This window comes from Nannospalax galili, unplaced genomic scaffold (genome assembly GCF_000622305.1).
Source record: "Nannospalax galili isolate Female #2095 unplaced genomic scaffold, S.galili_v1.0 scaffold485, whole genome shotgun sequence".
Taxonomy (NCBI): domain Eukaryota; kingdom Metazoa; phylum Chordata; class Mammalia; order Rodentia; family Spalacidae; genus Nannospalax; species Nannospalax galili.
The window spans coordinates 3,403,591-3,424,218 of NW_008354534.1; the positions used below are offsets into that span (position 1 = coordinate 3,403,591).

A 20,628-nucleotide genomic window follows, 5' to 3' on the forward strand; every position below is an offset into this window, starting at 1 on the left:
GACTTCACTGGCTAAAATGTCAACAAACGGATTTCTCTTTCGATGTTTCACCCTGCCATTAATTTGCATCACTGAAGAATTTTCTAGGGGAGTGCTCAGCAAACTCAAGGCTTCTCTGGTTGCCAGGCTCATGGAAACAAAGTGCTTGCTTTTAAAATTTGGAAAGAGACATTCCAAAGTAACCAGTCATTAGATATGAGCCAGCATTCGATTGCGTATCTATGGAAGAAGAAAGGAGGGGAAGACAGAAAACGCATAACACGAACAAGCAAAGACAAAACCTTAAAGAGGAAGGAGAAAGGAAAACATTTAGACTCCCTGAGTGACGGAAATAAATACCAAAGCTATTAGTTTCAGTTCAAAGAACGTATCACTTTATGCTGTTTATTATTTCTTGAGGATTATTTATTTTATCTTAAAATAACCATAGGGTAAGAGGGCTCCTAGAGGTAAGCAGCAATGAAACTGACCTGGTCTGGAGAGGGCCTGTGGTTGGAATGCTGTGACCTCCCAGGAGATCGGTGGTGGTGGTGGTGGTGGTGGTGGTGGTAATGGTGATGGTCTTCATCATAGCTGTCTGCCATCAGTTTCATTCTGTTCTGCGTCTGTACAGGAGGAAAACCAGGGAAGATTCCATCAGGAGCTACACGACAGGCCCAACAGACTAAAGGCATAGTGACAGAACCTACAGGCTTTCCTTGATCCTAATCCAGAACTTCTCATTTCTAGTCATGCTGAAACTTAATGAACTATACCACTAGCTTTGGTGAAAGAGGTTTTGTCCCATTCTTGAAGTTGCCCATGTTAGAGCTGCACCTGTCAGTGAACTTACCCGTGATTTAAAGGGGGGACTGGATATATCCTAAGATGCTCTGTTTTACATTATCAAGCAATCCCAGAGATCCCTAGTGAACTTGCAATCACAAAGTGTCATCCCTTACACCCTATAACTAGAGCAAGCCAGAGAGAAGCCCTAGAAGGAATGCCAGGAGAGGGCTAGGTAGAAACACAGAGGGACAGACAGACAATGCTCTCACAAGACAATGCAGAAAAACACTGATGGAGATGGTTCACTGCCATGATGTCTTTTTGGGAAAGGGCTTTCTACAACTTTTGTACAGAACTGGGCTTTTTTGGTGGGGCGGGGTTTGGAATTGAGCAAAAGGTACAAAGTAGGTGGAAGACAGCTGGACTACCTTTAATTTACACCCCACGGTGTATGTTATACAGGTGATTAGGTGTCCGGAGTAAGTCTTGAGGGCAATAGGACTGTATCTACTTTATCATGCAGGGCAAGAAATTGAGCGGGGATGAACTGACTTAACAAGGTTGCAAAAACTAAAACAATGCTTAGAGACCATGGAAAGAGCAGAAGAAACGAGCCAGCCTAGAAAGCCAGAGTACGGAACTGAGGGTACGAATGCCCAGGTTCAAGGATTGCTTCATCTCTCTGCTGATAAGGATGTCTTAGGTCAGCCAAGTCTTCATAAGTCTCAATTTCCCTATATCTTAAACAGTAGTCGCCAGTCTGCCTTCCTGGGATTGCTGTGAGGGGCAGGTTCCTGGGATTGCTGTGAGGAGCAGGTGTGGGTCAGGAACTATTACTGCCATTATTGCTGATGTAAGAAATTTCTTCTTTGCCTATGCGGTTTTTCTTTGCCTACAATGTCCCTATTTCTGGGTCTCGTTAATTCACAGTATTTTCTCTAGTAGTCTAGTCTTATCTTTCTTTCTTACTGATGCTTCCTTCCTTTCTTCTTTCCTTCCCTCCCTCCCTCCCTCCTTCCCTTCCTTTCTTCCCTTCCTCCTTCTCCCTCCCTCCCTTCCTCCCTTCCTTCTAAGCTTCCTTTTTTATTTTTAGTATGGCTCCAGATTGAACCCAAGGCTAAGCACGTTTTCTACCACTGAGGTACATTCCCAGCCCTCTCTACGAGCTTTTCCTATGCCCTTGAGACTTGGGGGCACAGGTCTCCTGCCTCTAAATAGTTCTCCATCTATCATTAGATCTTGAGGCTGTCTCTTTCATTTACCTCTCCCCAGGGTCTAGCATGGGGCCCATAAAGGTAGACCTTCATCAGACACTGGAAGAAGAACGGACACTGCCATGTTAGACTGGAGCTGCATGTCTTTCCTTGGTAGGGAGGGTCACTGAGAGTTGAGGGCACAGTGCGGGTTGCCATCACAGCCCCCAGTGGTTTAAGGTGACAGTGAACCATCAGGACTTTCAGAGAGTCGGAAGTCTGTGGCTGGAAAGGCTTCCAACCAATCAGAGTTTTATTGCGTAGTATAAATAATTCTCTAATATAATGGGAATTTTGGACCAAATGCAGTTCATTCTCACAGTATTTTTCATGTACAACCATATCCAGAAAACTTTCCTGGGAGGAATTATTACAGTCTAATTTGGCAGGTAGCAAAGGGAGACATGGATTTCAGTCCCAAGAGCCCATTTCTTGACAAAAGACCTGGAGCTTTCTGGGTCTTCAAAAATCAGTCTGTAGGCCCTTTTCCTTGTCTTGTTGCTAGCAGAAAAGGCAAACAGCTGAACAGGTAGAAACAGCTTTCCCACAAATACTTTGGGTCTGTTAAGTTTTGGAAACACCTCATGTTCCAGTTCTACCAAAGGACACCTCATGATTTATTCACTCCATCTTTTAAGCTGTGTACAATATTTGAAAGGTCCCAAAGCAAATGTAAAAAAATGCACATACATGATAAAACAATAAAAATATAGGGAACAGTCCACTTTAAAAATTAAATTAAAAAAATCCCAGGCAACCTTTGGCAGCTGATAGCAATTCCACTCCTCAGTTGTCCACTTAATGTGTCAGAAGACCCAATGGACAAGTTAGGCTTGTGAGAAAGAGCAGGGTAGTAGAGCCCTTGTGGACCAAGACTCTCCTCAACCCTTCATCCTTAGACACGAGATGCTAAAGTTCAGCGTTCACACCTAAAATTCCAGGGTTGTCACAGGAGATTGTACTTTTGAACTCATGAATGAATAAATCTGGAACAGTTTCTTCCACATAGAATTGTGAGGGTCTGAAGGGAGCCATGAGATCTGTGGAAAAGGAAAAGTCACACCCAAGAATGAATGACGGAACCCAAATGACCCAATAATAACGCTGCTATTGTAAACATTGTAACGTCCTTATTCTTTAGGGAAGCTCCTGAGATTATTTTCTTACCAACGACAACCCTAAAGCTCCCTACCTTTGAACTATATATCCCATAAAAGAATGCACAGGCTAAACAAGATGCTGTATGCCGTCCTAAATGTGTCTGCTGAAATGAGGTGTTGGAGAGTAGGCATGTCATGGGATGAAGACTGTAAATGAATGATGTCATCTTTCCAATTTGGTGCTGAAATATAAATAAACCACATTGTTCATATGAATACCAGATCTGGGGGAAATGTACACAGAGAAGTTGGGAGCGGAAGGGACTTCTTTTGATTAGTCTGGGCTGGGAGAGAAGAGCGTGAAACAGAGAGATGAAAAATGAGAGTTTGGTCTGATACTTTAGACGATTTTTATTTATCTTGCAAGAACATATCCCCTAAACTGTGACCGATTTCTTACAGCCTGCTTGACCACGCTGTGTCCCATAAAACAACTGACCAACCTGGCTCCATTAGTGCAAACTGGAAATAGACTTCTTTTCACCGCCCTCCCCAGTCTGTACTACTCAGCCTCATCCCCACCCAATTATACTGTTTTCCTAACACACAAAGAATAGCCTCGAAGGATAGGAAGCCATAAATAATACTCTAATAGTCAACAGAAGAAAACCTGCAGAAAGCTTTAACAAGGATTCCAACAAAGATACTCAAATAACTGCAGACAGGTTTAGCAGGTGGCCCAGGTGTGATGGCTCATGTCCCGATAACCGAAGGATGCATGAAAGGCCCACCGTAAAGCCTTAAGCTGCAGATCTGCTGGGCAGACCTCCTAAAAATCCAAGAAATCTCAGAGTTGGAGATGGATCACTTTCCACAGCACAGCACTTGGGAATGAGCGGACTCATTTGGTGAGTCACTAGAGCCCATTTTTATTTCCTTTGTGCTGTCTACCAATACACTGACCTAACACTTCCACCTCTGGCCCACCGTATTAGACTCTGCTATACTGCATCTTAACTGCTGAGCCATATCTAATCAGACTGCCTTTATCTGCTTCCTCTTTCCTCCAGGGACCACCTTATTCCTCTAGGGCCACAGCCTCCTAATTTCTTTCTTTCTGCACTTTGCCTCCCATGGATACACTGTCTAGCCAGCAGGACATAAGAATCCTCGTACTCTCTAGACTTAGGATTGAGGCTCCCACAGTCCTCAGGAAAGAGTCCTGCTTCTTGACATGCTTACAGGTCTCTGTTAGGTAACGGCTGCGTATCTGTCCAGCCTCACCTCCCCTTAGCCTTCTTCAGTGTCGGGAGTCACCGTTTTCAGCGCCAGTCCTGACTTTCATCCTCTACCCCTTAAACTGAGCTGTACCCTTGAGTGCTGCTGACCTTAGCTTCAACGCTGTCACCTGCAGACACTCCTAATCAAGTCTCTCTTACAAGGCAGGGACCATGTGCTCTACCGTCGCTCACAGAATTCCTCAGCATTCACCCCCCCCAAACCCCTGTCAATTACTGTGACTACTTCCAAGAATGACAAATAATGTTTTCTTGGCTTCTTCCACACTAGGTTGAAAATCTCTTGAGGGAACTAGTGTGTCTGGATTACCCTTGTATGTACCACCTACAGTATTGTCTAGGTGTAAAAGAAGTAATGTGTGCCATATAAGTGTATAAAGGTATGAATGAATGCAGAGGACACAAGTTATTTCAGAACAGATGAGGGGGGAAATGAACTGAGAGGTTAGGCTGACCTAGCTGAGCAGTTAACTCTCAAGGTGACAGTTTAACCTTTCCTGCTGTAGATGTTTTTGTTCCCAGCCATTGTTGTTCTTGAGGGTGGAGAGAGAGGAATAAATGCATAGCTTTGGAGCTACTGGGCAAGTCAAAGTCTTCATGAAATATTTCATTTCTCAGTAATGTGGTACCCACCAGACCAATTAATTCATTAAGAATAAGGGGTACCTGGGTGCCATCAGGTGCATTTTCTTACTGACCCCTGACCTTTGGAAGAGCAGGGGACTTTGGAAAGCTTTTATTCGTGCCAAAAGTCAACTGTGGAAAACTGAAACTTTACCCATTAACTAAGACCACTGATGAACACCACCTGTGAAAAGGTGCTAGCTATTGTATATCCTCTGACATGTCTGAAGACTTTATCCAAGGAACTCTCAAAACTAAATGAAAATACTTGATTACCTAGTAATAGACCCAATAATGTAATGGCAATATGTAGCTACAAAAGTGATATTAAAACTGCCTTTCCACCTATCAAGGCAGCAATAAGGAATGAAGCTTTCATCATCGATTTAACAAAAAAACCTTCATGAATATGGTTAAAAAGAAAAAAATATATAATAAGATTTGTTGTCATGGCAATGGAGATAATTCTGCACAGTGTTAATAACACTTTTCTTCCATCAGGCTTTCTCTCTCCCTCTTTCCTAGAGAACATGTAACACTTTCCAGAAGTCTTCTACATGTCTCATTTCTGCCTAATCAAAACAAGGTGAGCGTTTCTTGTCTGCAAGGAAAAGATGGTAAACCAATCCACGACCAGAGAGTAAGGACAGGAGCTTTTCTGAATACCCATGAGGCTCACAGGACAAAGAATCTTAATAGAGCAGAATCTGGGTCCCAATGGTGAAGTCACGAGTGGAAGATAAAGTAAGCAGGAGATGGGAAAGCCAGAGGCATCTGACACACTGGAGAATTGTGCAGAAATCAGTGTAGTAAGCTTTCCTCTATGGACACAGCTCAGAAAGTAGCTCCATGCTGTCTGAACTCCAATGACAAGAATAATTATGTGCCAGGCTAAGTGTCTGGTTAGCATGTGCCCATCAAAACATTGATGAAGAATAATTATGTGCCAGGCTAAGTGTCTGGTTTGCATGTGCCCATCAAAACACTGATGTGGGGGCTGGATCGACTTGGGAAAATACTTGCCAGGCAAGCATAAGAACCAGAGTTCGACCCCCAGTATGCATGCAAAAGGAAAAAGCTGGCACATACTTGTAATCCCAGAGCTGGGGAGGCAGAGACAGGAGGGTTCCCAGAGGTTGCTGTCCAGCGAGCCTAATTGGTGAGCCCCAGGTAAGAGATCCTGTCTCAAAAACCAAAGTGGATCCTCCCTGGCTTCCTGAGGAACAACACACTAGGTTGCCCTCTGGTCTCTGTATTCACATGTACACAACACATACACACACACACACACACACACACACACACACACACACGCACCAGCGCACAGACACACACTTTTGAAATAGCTATTTTTTCTTTTACAGTTTAAGAAATTAAGTCCAGGGCTGGAGAGATGGCTCAGCGGTTAAGAGCACTGACTGCTCTTGCAGAGGACCTGGGTTCAATTCCCAGCTACAAACCGTCCTTAACTCCAGTTCCAGGGGAATCTGAAGCCCTCTTCTGACCTCCACGGCATTGCATGACACGGGTGCACTCACATGCATGCAGGCAATACACTCATACACATAAAATAAAAATAATAAATAAAAAATTTTTTAAAAGAAATTAAGTCCGTATTTCCATAATTATTCATCTGTAAATGGAAGAACAAGACATGAATGAACTCGAGTGTTTGGTACCAGGGTCTGACAGTAGTGATACAAAGGGTAAGGCCCTAGGTCGGCTGCAGAGGCCAAAGCAAAGCTGAATAAGATATGAAGAATTAGGGCTGACTATAACATAACGTGGGCAGTGAGACAGGAAAGAAGGAGATAGTTTAAACACATAACCAGAGACAGGGGAAAGTGTCCCACGGCTGAGGGCAGGGGCTTCAAATCAAGCTCCTTTGCAGTTAAGAGTTGAAAGTTGACTTGGATATGAGTGTAAGAAGAGAAGAGATGGACAGATGACAGAAAACTGGCCCTCTCAAAACCCTGAACAAGGAACGTGACCCAAGATGTGCTGGGTGAGTGCTGCTTTCTTTGTTCCTTCGTTAGATGTGGAAGAAGCAGAAAACATATTGGAGCCCACCACTCACCACCTTTGAAGAGCCTGTTAGTTTGGGGCCTGTAGAGAAGAACCCAGGACAGAGCTGCAGCCATAGGCTCACATATGTCAAGTGTAGCATCTCTGGGGGAACATGGGCCAGGCTCTTGGCATCTATTTATAAACATTGGTTTATAAATTCTCCCATCAGGTCTTTATTAGTTTTATTTATGTGTACAGGTGTATTGTCTGCATGCATGGAAACTGGAGCGATGGTTCAAACTGGGTGCTGGTTCAAACCCAAGTCCTCCACAAGAACAGCCAGTACTCCTAACCACTGAACCATCTCTCCAGACCTTGTATCAGGTCTTTTAAAACAATTTTCTTTCAGAAATTCTGACAAAATTCTTATCAAATCATTTCCAAGCATGCGCCTTATTTTTGAATACGACAAAGGTGCTCAAGACTACTGGTCTGTAGGTTCTCATCACCCTAAATGACAGAACTGCCACATTCTCTAGAAAAGTAGCAACTGCTAAGAAGTAACTCTGTTCCCTGTGAGACCCAGAAAGAACCTAGAATTAACAAGCAAGGGAATATCATCTTCTGCAGGGACCAAGGGTCATACAGATAGATGCTATCTCCTCTTCTTACTCCTTAGACCACGATTTTTGCAGTTTTAAGTTTTTCTTTCTTTTCTTTATCTTTTTAACCTTATAAAATGAGAGGAGGGGGATCATTCTCTTAAACAGCTTCCTACTGCCATTTTGGTAAGCCTGGGAATTCTCTGGAGGGTCATGGATAAGGATTCTAGCCAGAAATCCCTTCCCATCCTGCTACCAGCCAGAGCAGCTCATCAGGGAGGTCAGGAATGACTGGTAGAGAGTTCTCTGTGCTCTGTTCATAGCATGGAGGGTGAGTCCCTTAACAGTGTCAGGAAGAGGGAGCCACCTGTTAACAGTCATCACCTAGCACACCTTGCTGTGTCATGAATAGAGTTCTGCTGTGTCATCTTAATCACACTGTACAGCAACTCTGTGACACAGGCTGGGAAGAAGGGTGCTTAATAGTTTCTGTGACAGGAAGAAAACTCAACAAGGAAAAGCCTGTACACCTGAATGTTGGTCTGTAGAAGTGATTCCTGTCCTCACCCATCCGAGGAGGACGTGGAAGAAAGGCCCAGGCTCAAACAACTGGGGTCTGTGACACTACTGTGGGATCTCCATACACTACTGCTTGGATCTTTGTGGATTGGCCCTTAATTAAAAAAAAAAAAAAAAAAAAAAAAGAACAGGAGTGGTCTGGAAATGGGTTCTGACTGTCTGGACAGACTCTAACCTGAACATAAAAGTAAAGCAACTCAGATGATTTTAAAGTTCCCAGTGAGGATGAAATCCACAAAGTCTCGACTGAGGTTCAAAGGAGTGCCTGTTGCTGACTAACCCTAGTATAAACTCCCAAGTCATCCCCTGCAATCCATAGTGCCCCTCATGGCTTCAACCAACCCAACAGGTTTGGATCTGGCTAAGGAGCTAGCAACTGCAGAATACCAAGGAATCTCTAACATCCTGAGTGCTGTTGGGGCAGTGGAACGTGGGGGGTGGGGAGGTCCTAGAAGTTTCCCCCATCAAGTTACTCCACTAAGCTCAGGTCTGTTTAATTAAGTAGTGGGCAGCACATGCTATACTTAGCTTTTAAACACTTGTAAAGCCCTCTTCATTCATTTATCTTACTTGTCACTGACAAGCTCCTCAAGGACTGTAACAGAATGCAGAGCATGAAGAGCCTGGGTAAACAACACATATTTTATGTGGAATCTAAACTGTTTCAACTCAAAGAGTCAATAGAGGGTCTCAGAAAAACCCCGGACTCCTCTACTAAACTGTGGAAGGGTTCCCTGCGAGGCTTGCTAGGAGCATCTCTACAAAGCACACTTCAAAGTCAAATCTCAGTTTTTTTTTAACCTGAAGATAAAAAGACAAAAATAGCAAAGAAAGGACAGAAGGAGGGAGGGCATGAAGGCTGGAAAGACTGAAGGGAGAGAGGGAAGGTGAAGAGGAAGGACAGGAAGGAGGGAAAAAGGCAGGGAGGGGAGAAAAGACAGAGTGAATCAAAGGACAGAGGGAGAAGCAATCATAAAGATATCAATATCATTTAGGTGCTGGGATCTAGGTCACATTTGTGCTGACAAGGGAGGTCAAGAGCATCACTTACTTTATAATTCAACAAATATTTATCCTCATTGGTTTAGGAAAAACTGTACCACCAGGTCAGCTCCTCCAATGATGGATATAGAAGGAAACACCTCAGGGCCTGGCTCAGCAAGAATGTGGCCGGGTCACTGGGCTTTGATGATTCTAGGGGCTCCTGAGGTTGAATAATCAGCAGCAGCTGAGAAAGGGACCGTGGTCATCTTAGATAAATGAAAGAGCTTAAGATCAATGAAAAAGATCAAGATCAATGAACACGCACCCACAGACCAGAAGATTCACAGGGAGTGGAGGGGTCCTCTAATTTCGATATTTACTTTAAGATGTAGCACGATAAATTATAGCAAGCACTTCAGAGATAGGGGCCAAAGGAATAATGTCCTAGGACACAGAAGACATGAAGCAACGGGATCCTTAAAACAACTGGGACACAAGGAGCCGTCACCATCATCACCATCATCACCATCATCACCACCATCATCATCATCAGAAAGACTGAACGAAGAATGGATGGCTTGAGTAGCTAACAGTGAAGCCCAGAAGTTCAGAGCAGCCCATAGAAAGTGAACCCATCCAGAGGTACTGTCATGGGACATAGGGGCATCCTCCTACAGCAGCTTTGATGTTTGTACACAAGTGGGAGTCAATGTCATCTATGGTGGCTCCTGGTTCTGAAAGTGGCTGGACAAAAGGGCACAAACCTAAGACCTCTATACCTCAACTCTTCAAAACAAAACAAATGACAACACGAGAGAAAGAGAGGACTTGTGAGCAAGGTGGTACACGCTCATGGTGGGGCTGCTGGCTGTGCTGAGCCTGGGCTGAGCCAGAGGAAGGGCTGATGAGACCTTGGGGAGAATCCTGCCGGGCCACAGGAACCTGGCAGCTGGGAAAGACAGAGAGAGAAGGACACAGAAGGAGCTGGCTAGGCCCTTAGACAGGGAACAAATTGATCTCCCCAGCTGCTCTCTGACTTGAGCAAGACACTCATTTGTTTTCCAATCGGTCAGAAAACTAATGGGAAGAAAGAAATTGCAGCAAGTGTCCCAAATACCAGATCTCTGAAACCTTCCCTGGGGCATTTATCCTCCTCCTGTGGCTAGCTAGCTATATATTCCTCCTTTCTGTTTGAATTGCGATATCCTTGCTGGCTTTATATGGTATACTCTGAACTCACCCTGACCAGGACTGATTTAGTCCTGGTGGAGGGAGTCTGAGTCACATATTCCATTCAGGATGGGTCTTGGTGGGCCCCTTAGAGATGAACAAATAAGACAGCTCATCACTTGCAGGTCTTCACACAGTCTCCTCCTAGAGGACTTTCCTCTAGCACACAAAAATGGAATCTCATCTATAGCCACAACATAGCTTATGCCCCAAACAAGAAGCAAAGTCTAGGCTTGTGAATCTGACAGAAACCCAATTTCCAGGAAGGACATTCAACTTTCATCAGGAAACATCTAGTGTATTGGATCATGTTATTCATTTTCCCCCGCCAACACATGAGATTACATTAACTGAATAGGTACATTCTCAAAACTAATTTCTCTCAGTCACCTTTCAAAGACAGAATCTTCAAATCATGGTTTTCTCTAGCTTTCAATTGAACTAGCACAAGAACAAAATTTCTAACTGTATTTAAACATGAATCTAAACAAAAACAGATATAAAAGTACACAAGAGATCTTGAAGATTCTAGACAGTTGTAGGTTCTCAAACTTCTCCTTAACAAATGAAGATTTTCCAGAAGAATAAGGATTCATTAAATAACAGTGGTGGGTTACACCCTAAGTCAGAAACTCCAAGTTCTCCAGGCTACAGAGAAGGGACTGAGTCTTCAAGTCAGTGAAGGAAAGTCATTGACAGAGCCAAGACTAAGCCAAAGAACCTTCTGGCATTGGCCCCTGCTTTGTCCCTGTCTGCCTTCCCACTGATTTGCATATGTGGATACTGTCGCCTTGCTGCAGGCCTGCCTCATGACACTAACAGTGTGCTCTAAGCGCTGGAGCATTAATTCCCATTCGTACAATCTGAACAGCATTAAACATTAGAGACCTTTAATCTGGATGGCCATAAACAGGTTAATGATTTTCTTTTTTTCCTCTGAGATAAGAGTCTTAGTTCTCTAACCTCACTATTTAATTTAATAATTGTCTTTTTTTTAAAAAAAAAAACCCTCTAAGTTTTATACTCTATAAATTATATATTATAGTAACAAAAATTAAATAGTACCAAAACATTGATAAAAAGAAAGGAATATTCCCTTTCTTCCACCCCAACTCCCACTCCTGCTCTTGAGATTTGCCATCAGCATTTCTAGAAATGTTTATGCATAATACAAATATGCGTGTATGTGCACACACAGTAAAGATAAAATGTGAAAAAGAAAAAGAAAAAGTGTTGGGGAGATGGCTCACTTGCTGCATAAGCATGAGGACCTGATTACAGATTCCCAGCATCCATGTAAAGACCACATAAATTCCCAGCATCCATGTAAAGGCATGACCACATACCCTCAGTGCTGGGGGGATAGAGGCAAGAGGATGCTGAGGGCTTGTTAGCCAGCAGTCTACCTGAAAAGCAGTCAGCTCCAGGTTCAGTGAGAGACCTCGCCTCAAAGGGACAGGGCAGAGAGTGACAGAGCAGGACACCCACCACCTTCTTTTGGTCTCTGCACGCAACACCTGCACACACATGCACACACCTCACGCACATTAAACAAGGGAATAAATGAATAAGTAAATAAAATGTTCTCCTTGTCTCACTCGTCCTCTCCATGCGTTAGGATGGACACTCCAGGAGGGCAGGGATCCACATTTTTATGCAAAAAGGTAATCCAAGCCCATAAAGCCACACAGACAGCATACAATAAATACTGACACTGATTGACTGAAGTATAAACATTTCAGTAATTTCCAGTTTTTCATTTTCTAATAATGCTTCAGAGAATACTTCAGCAAGGGAACAGCATGCCTGTTGGCACATGTTTGTTCTCAACAAGGATGGAAGCTTAAACACATAATGCCTATTTCTTATAATGTGCTAGGAAAAGGGAGATTCAAGAGATATCCCTGGAATAGAATATAAACATTCTCCACTTGGAAAGACATCACCAAACTCAACACCCAGTCCATGCCTCTTTCCCTGCACTCTGCTAACATGAACTTTCTTCAAATCCTTTAATCTTCAAAATCTGGTAGGTGAAAAAATTGTTCCCCGGGCATATTTCCCTAATTATAATTTGAAGCTGAGAATCTTTTGATTCACTGTTGGCCATCACCATTTCATTAGCTAGAGGACTCCTTTTTATGTTCTTTTTCCATTTTTGGGTCATTTAGAGGAGAGCTTTTCTTAATTTTTTATGAGAAGAATTGTACATATTAAAGAAACAAGTGGGGATTGGTTTTTAGAGAGTAGAGCAGAAGATGGGAATGAGGTACGTGTAAGAATAGGCACTTGGAAAGTGGGGTACACAGGGAGGAAAAGTCTAAGGAAGCCAGAGTCCTGCTATTGGGGACATGTTAGCATCTTGTACGCTCACTTGAGAAGGACACAAGAGGCAGTGTCAGCTGTTGGTGTGCTGGGATGCAGGCCCAGGCAGATGTAGTTATTGGTGAACCAGTAGGCAGTGTGGTGTTAACAGTTAATACAGTGCTGTACCCCTCTGCAAAAGACATCTGGGTTCTGTCAAAGTCTAGGTCATCCATAGGATGTATATAAATGCTACTCATTGCATCTTTGTTGGTGAAATGAGTCTAATTTAACCTTCTTCACCCAACTGGGAATTCTTTTTGTAGTAGTTCTCCTTGACGGCGGCCCAATCCTTATCCATTCCCACTAGAGATGAGAAACTCAATGCCTCGCGAGACAATGGATTAAGTAGCTTACATATGCTGCCTCCTACCCTTTCACCCATATTTGGGGGTTTGCAGGTACATTTTTAGGCATTTGTCCCAATTCTAACCTTACTGGTCAAGGGGAGGAGCTTGGGTCTTCAGATATTTGAACATAGCTGTGTCTCTGATCTCTGTACTAGCTCCCCACTCTCAGTCCCTGCTCTAGCCTTACCACTTTAATCCCCTCTCTTCTCCAAGCACAGGCAGTCTCCACCATACCAGGGCTCCTCTTAGGGAATAATTCCTCCAGTGTGATCTGAACCTAAGTCTTCCCATTGTCTTCACATGTGCTGAACACTATTAAAGGCAGCTAACATACTCCGAGGTCGTTGTTTCTTTTTGCAAAACATCTGTTATGCAACACTAAAAACTCACACTGTGACTCACTAAACTTTTATCCTGGTTAGCAGTGTCCCTGATAATCATTCAGGTACACAAATGCATACCCCCCACACTAGAATTTTCATACTAAATATAAACTTTATTTTTATTTTTTGGTCCTTTTGAGACAGGGTCTCCCTGTAGCCCCAGCTGTCCTGGAACTCACTATGTGGACCAAGCTGACCTTGAACTCACAAAGATCCACCTGCCTCTGCCTCCCAAGTGCTGGGATTAAAGGTGTGTACCACCATGCTGGGCCTAAACAGAGTATTTTGTTTACACCTATCCTAACTATATTTGGATCTAAAGTTCATCCTTGGAATTGGGACATGTCTCAATTTTGATTACATCTGTCATTGTTTCACTAACCTTGCCATCTTCGAGGCACCCCACTTTTCAAAAACTGTGTTTTCCAAAGTTAAATATAATAAGTTCCACGTGCATGCTGGGCAGTGAGAGGCCAGCCCCTTTGCCAATCTCTTTATAGAGATATCAGGATTTCCTTAGCTAATCTGCCTAAGGTGGAGTTTTCAGTCACCTATAAATCCATCCATTAATTCCTCCCCTCTTTTTTGTGTGTTTTAAAAAATATTTTATTTATTATTTTTATTTTATGTGTATGCGTGTATTGCCTGCACGTAGGAAAGTGCACCCGTGTCATGCAATGCCCACGGAGGACAGAAGAGGCTGTTGGATCTCCTGGAACTGGAGTTACAGGCAGTTGTTAGCTGCCATGTAGGTGCTGGGATTCAAGCCTGGGTCTTCAGCAAGAATAACCAGTGTTCTTAACTGCTGACCCATCTCTCTAGCCCCCAATTCCTTATTTCTTGATATATTTAAAGAAAGTGAGGAAAGAAATATTATATAAATTTGCTATATTAAATATTTAAATGCCTAGCTGGAATCCTGGCACCCCATGTCCATGCCATTCCCTTGGCCTGCCTTTCTATTAAACTTATCACAAAACAAAGTGAGTTTAGCCTCATTAGTTATAGAGAACAAATAAATCTTAGTGATTGATGATTTAATTACAACTTTCATAAATCCTCAATTTAAAAACTTATTTTAGAATTGGGCATGTGTTCAATATCAAGCCCTCAGTACTTTATAAAAGTGACATTTTTCTCTGAGATATTTAGAAGTAAATTTCTAGAAATAGGTAAATTTTGGAAAAGCCTAACAAAGTGGAAAATAAATTTTCCTAATTCTTCGATGCTTTTACCCACTGTTGGAAGGACTGTGAACTGAATTAAACATTCTCAAAGGTAATTTGTGACTACTGCTCAATATTCAAGGTACGGACACTATGGGGTCCAAGGATCTCCTTATGAAAAGAAGGCTGGACAGGTACTCAGGGTAGACAAAGGGATGTGACTGAGATGTCAATCACAGTGGCAATTAAAGAGAAGTTACAAAACATTAATCAGAATTTATCTTCAAATTATTGAATATCCTTTACTCCTATAATGGAATACACATATGCTCACCAAAAGAGTGATGTATATTTATTAAAAGGAAAGTATAGTATACATATAGTTGAATAGTACAAAAATCAGATTATAAAATAACTTGCTCATACCAAATAACATATAAATGTCTAGATGTAAACACGTATTCAAGATTTTCAAGCACCTGTGAGAAAGGTACATAAAGGTGAGCACAAAATATTGAGGCTCACTGCTGGGTGCATAGATTCCAAGTTTATGTCCTTCCTGCACTGTCTTTTATAATGTTTGAAAATTTAATCCATGCAGCAAATCATAAATGAAACAATACTGATTTCTCTGTATTATTATATACAAACATGCTGAGATAGAAATTGTTTCTCAAATTATAAAATGCTACAGAAGTTACTTCAGTTCTAGAGGAGGGACAGGAGTTTGGTCTTGGGAGGGAGACTGAGAGCTCAGCTTTAGGAGATTCAGACATGTGTTGACTTCTGTTCTACTGACCTGAGACAACCCAGGACTAAATGCAGCCTGCTGACTGGTCACAGTCTTCCTCCTTTCTGTCTAGCTTTTGCTTCAAATTCTGATTTCTCTTAGCAACCTGCATTACCATTCTTTTTCTAGTTTTAGCAAAATAGAGTGACTTTCTCCAGAAGGGCTCAGTTAGAAACCTGGCCCCTTTCAAATACTAAGGAATGTGAACTTCACAACTATAAGGAGAGGCACGGGCTGTAGCTATGCACACACAGCTGGAGGGAAAAGGAAATGCTCCCAAGTCCCTGTCAGGCTCTGAACCAAGGCACTAGCGCCAAATTCAAATCCTCCCTCCAGAGCTCAGGGGACCTCAGCTGGATCAAGTCACTGTCCATCTGAACTTAACATCATGGGCCAAAGATTGGGAGTATCTCTTTGCTGGGTCTTTTCATGTTCAAAGTCCAGTTCCAAGTTCAGGAAGTATCCTATAATAACGCAGCACTGTAGTAATGCATAAGCTAATGTCATGCGAAAAATATTTGTCTCATTCCCACACACTCAACTTGGTAATTATATAGGAGCTTGGACATTAAGAATCCAGACATAAAGGGCTGGGTTAAAAAGTGTAATTACAGCTCAGAAGCAGCATGTGCCTGGGGACATTACACTACAAAACAACAACAAAGAAAGAACATCAAAAATCAAGTGGCATGTTGGGGTACTCCCTCTATTTTTGGAAAAGTCCCATTCAAGAATAATGCACTATAATGACTGTTCAGGAACAGACGTGAGTTGGAAACTGGTAACAAACTAGGTCTTTAGTTCTCTGGCATTTTAAGGTTAATGGATGAAGGATCCTTCCGCCTCTGAACTTTTAGGGAGCATTTTAATTGAAATTTGTGATACAGACAAGATCCTTCAAATATCCATGTTATATAAGCTGTATAACAGAAGGAGGCTATTATTGTACCCTTGGGGTGGTGGGATGGGGACACCTTAAGACATAAACCATACCCAACCAACTTTATACACTATGAGAACTAACTTTATACACTATGAGAGCATGCCCTGGGTGGTGCCCAAGATTCATCAAACCCAAAGCAAGCTCTTATGAGCAGAAACGACCCTGCAATCTCATCTCAGGAGACGTTTTATCATTAATTGAAAACGCTGGTTCCAAGCTCGCTTCGTGTTGACAGTTTTCACATCACACTCTTGCTTAAGAGAGCACAGTGACTCCCTATTGTCTTGTGCATCAGCTAGAAATGGCTCAGTCACTGGGCAGGGCCAACATCTCACTTTCTCTCGAAACAATTAACCTCCTCCCAGCTTCCTCCAAAGAAATGCTCCCAAAGACAGTTTGTTTATAATTCCAAGCACATAATGATTCAGCTCTACCCTGGGACTTCCCTGGTCAGGAATAGTCCCTCTCTACAAAACCCAGCTCTTTATCTCCATGGCTAGGCTCAAAACATCCCATTAGGAGATTTTCTACAATTGGAAGAGTCCTGGAAAGTTAAAGGGACTAGCAGTCTGGTCAGAAGACTTAGTGCTGGTCAACACTAAGCCACTTTGCCTGCTGTGTAGCAATGAACAAGTTATTGGACCTCCTAATTCTGATTCTGATTGTGTACAAACGTTGCAGCAGGTTGCTGCCCAATGAAGGTACTCACACAAACTAAATATGGTATCCTCCTGACAGTTTATGCAGATGTTTAACCATCTTTCTGCTGATAGTCCCTTTTTACAGCACCAGGACCACAGCTCAGAGCCCGCTTGTGCTCACCAAATCTGATGACCAAGCATCTCCTTGACCCATAATCAACTGGAACACTATGTCAACAGGTGTATGTTCACCCTCACTCCTGGGAAATGGCTCTGTGCCAGTGCTCCAGTTAAATCTTTCCTGGTCATAGCTGCAATGAAGAGCTTCCCAAACCTTGCCATTCTATTCGCTTCATGGTACCTACAAGTTTGCAATGCTACCTGTATGCAGAGGCCACGTGTTTAGGACACAGTGAGACTCACTTTGGGGGGGTGTTACTGACTCATTTGATTTTTAGGTTAATGTTTCCCAAATGCTGCTCTGTCAGTCAGAGTTTTAGTGTCTCTCTCCTGAGACTTGCTGTACGTGGTCTGGCCCTGGAATCTGTATTCACTAAGGAGATGGTGCTTACAAGGCAAGGTCAAACATGATCTGGGTTTTAGGAATTGCTGCTGCAAGTGATATGCTCTGAGCGCAGACACTCAAGGACATTGTTTCTGAAGACTTATTGAGATAGTCAGGAACTATGAGTTAAGATAGCCATTGTGTCACTTTTATAATCATTTTCTTTTATTTCCTGCTATTATTTATGAGTACTCTTTACCCATCTGTCTATGAGGCAGCACATTAGTCCTTGAGAGAGTTGAGGCTCAAAATCTGAACACAGCGTGCCTCTCTCTCCACTCTCAAGTTTCCACACGTCTCCTTCAGCAAAGCCTCTCTGAGGGCGGGGAAGCTTTACTTGTTCATAAACAGCATGGTATTGTTGGGTCTGAAAACTGGCATGCACACGTACCAACTCTGTCTCTCAATAGGCGCACAGTGGTTTCTATTTGATCTAGAGTTTCTTTTTGCAGTTAACCAGTGTAAAGATCTGAGAAACATTCTAACATCTGCATAAACTGTTAGGAGGATGCTATATTCAACTGAGAAGGAGGTCCCTGCCGTCACAGAACTCTGCCTCATCTTCTCTGCACTTGACTGAGAATAAAACGTAATTGATAAACAAACAAAAACACAAGTGAGACCCCAAGTCCACTTCAGATGATCCAAGGTAACGCTCACAATCCACAATCAAACAACAGGCCATGTGGAGAAGGGAAGTGTACTGTTTCTTTGACTACTATCTGGATTCCAGAGTTTCAGGGAAACTTCCAACAGTAGTTTGGCTCTGCACACAGTTCATAGGGATTAATGTTTTATCCCATTTTCATATGGAGAATGGAGTGAGGAGATAATTTGGGGTTCTCTCTTGGGAGAGGCTGAATATTAGGTGTGGCTAAGACCCATATGTGAACACTCAAAGGATAAAAAAAATCAGCCATCTCTCCTCACAGACAACTTGTAGATTTGCTCAAGAGGATCCTTGCTCATAAAAGTCTACAAAATATATCTGCTGACACAAACTTGTAATTATGAATACAACAACCCCACTGAAATGATTTTGTACCTCTGATACCAAATAATCCAGGAACCCCCCGACACCAAGTCAGAATCATCAAATTCGACAGATTTGAGTGCATTGTAAGTAACTTACCACCAAACTATGTGAGATGCTGATCAAAGACAAGGAGAGGGATAATTGCTTCCGACCCAAGCAATTTAAAATACTCAACAGTGGTTTTCAGCATAAAACTATCTGGTGGCAAAAGAGAAGCTATTTTTCCAGTGTGTTTTCTGGATTCAGCACCACAAGTGGAAGCAAGATGACAGGATGTGCCTGAGGTGAAGCCTACGTGGGTGACCTGGTTCAGGAATGCAGAAGGCCTGGCTTGGAGCCAGCACCTTGCCCCTTTGGAGGAAGTGAAGGCCAAGGTCAGGAGGATGCTCTTCCTGCTCCACACTGACCTCCTCCTCCATGCTCAGTGGAGTTATCATTAAACCAAAGCATCACAAAGCACTGTTATACTTCCCTCGGAGAGAAATCTTAGCTTTCTGCTTCCTCCACACTTTCGGTCTTGGTCAGAACATCAATATCTGCTGGACAGCAAGTTGTTTTTTTTTTTAAGTGGGAAGACATTTCAAAAATCAAATATTCTGGTTTGTTTCAAAGAACATGTTCTCAGCTAAAGCCTGATACTTTCTTCCTGTGGGGGTGAGACACAGTTGGCTAGGATTTACCAGTTTCCACCAGCTAACAATAAAAAATTATGTCCCATTCTAAAGAAACAAAAGAAAAATTATAAGTGAAGTTGTGTATTTCCTTTACTGTCCCCAAAGAGAATCTGAAGAACTGATTTAATATGCCAAATTAAGCCATGTGAATTTATTCATATCTAATAGGGATTAATAAATGTTATAGCACTGAATGTGGGTTCAATATAATTCATATTCCAACCTCTAAGGCCCTGGGCTTAGCCTGGTCTCATTCCAGCCCTGACACAGAAAGATGTGTGGAACAGTTATGCTGTGTTCTCTGAGCTTCCTTATCACGTGTATGACAAGTTGGAGTCTTCTCACATGACAAAACAAAGTTTCTTTACACAGCAATAGCACCCATGAACCAGAATCTGGTAAATGAGTTTAAAGAACTAAATACCAACGGGGGAGTAACAGTCATCCTCTTGCAAGTCTAAGCAGAAAGCCTGGTGACAGTTCTTACCTTGCCTCTGGTCAAAGATAGGTGTCCACCTGCAAGTTGGATGACTCTGGAAGCAATCCTAAATCACATATCTGGAGCAAGGAAGATTAAGACTCCTAAACTTGGGCTGGCCAGCTCTGGTTGGGCCTGCTCCACTCCATTTCTCATCCAGACTTGCCAAAAAGCACAAAGAGGCAACTGGGACATTTGCTCATAGAATCTGCTATTAAGATAAATCAGCAACACTTAAGCGTCTTAGCATCATAAAAAATAATCCCTTAGAGATATCTCTTCCCTTTCCAAAATATCAACTTTTTGTTCCCCTGCCTCACCAATTGCATCACTTGAAAGCTCAGGGAAACACAGGCTCATCCTGAAAGCCAGACCTCATCTTAAGAAGCCTCAGAAGACCCTGGCCCCAGCAGACCTGGACATGCCAATACAAGACCATGGCTGGGAGACATGAACTCTTTACAAGGAGGAAAATGTCCACACTTAACTGGGTTCTTTAAGAACTGCTGTTTGCTCTTTCTGCTTTATTTTTCTTTAAGTATAATTCAGAGTCTGACACACCCAGAGAAGCAGAAGAGGTAGATCTCTGTATGAATGCTGTTCTTTCTTCCTTGGTTGGACAGCAGGTCAAGTGGACTAAGATTTATGTTGAAAGATGTCAGTAGAGATGGTTTGGGACCATCACTCCTGAGTTCAGCACTGCTCAGAGTGGAAGAATAGAGAAGTCTCATCTTAACATTTCAGAACGAAGACCAACACTCTGCATGGCCGTAGAGCCTTTAGGGCTTTAAGG

The 20,628-nt window shown here is 42.7% G+C and overlaps 1 protein-coding gene across 17 annotated transcripts in view; it reads right to left on the reverse strand.

The window, feature by feature from the left end:
* The window catches only part of Erc2 (ELKS/RAB6-interacting/CAST family member 2), a 1,070,830-nt gene that overhangs the window by 189,739 nt on the left and 860,463 nt on the right, over positions 1 to 20,628 (reverse strand). For all 17 annotated transcript variants that reach the window (XR_001872873.2, XR_003846883.1, XR_003846882.1 and 14 more), the window contains one exon: positions 471 to 605. Coding sequence is in view for 14 of the 17 variants with exons in the window: in XM_008851846.3 (XP_008850068.1) it covers positions 471 to 605 (135 nt within the window). In the remaining 3 variants the exon portion in view is untranslated. The remainder of the gene's footprint in view (positions 1 to 470; positions 606 to 20,628) is intronic.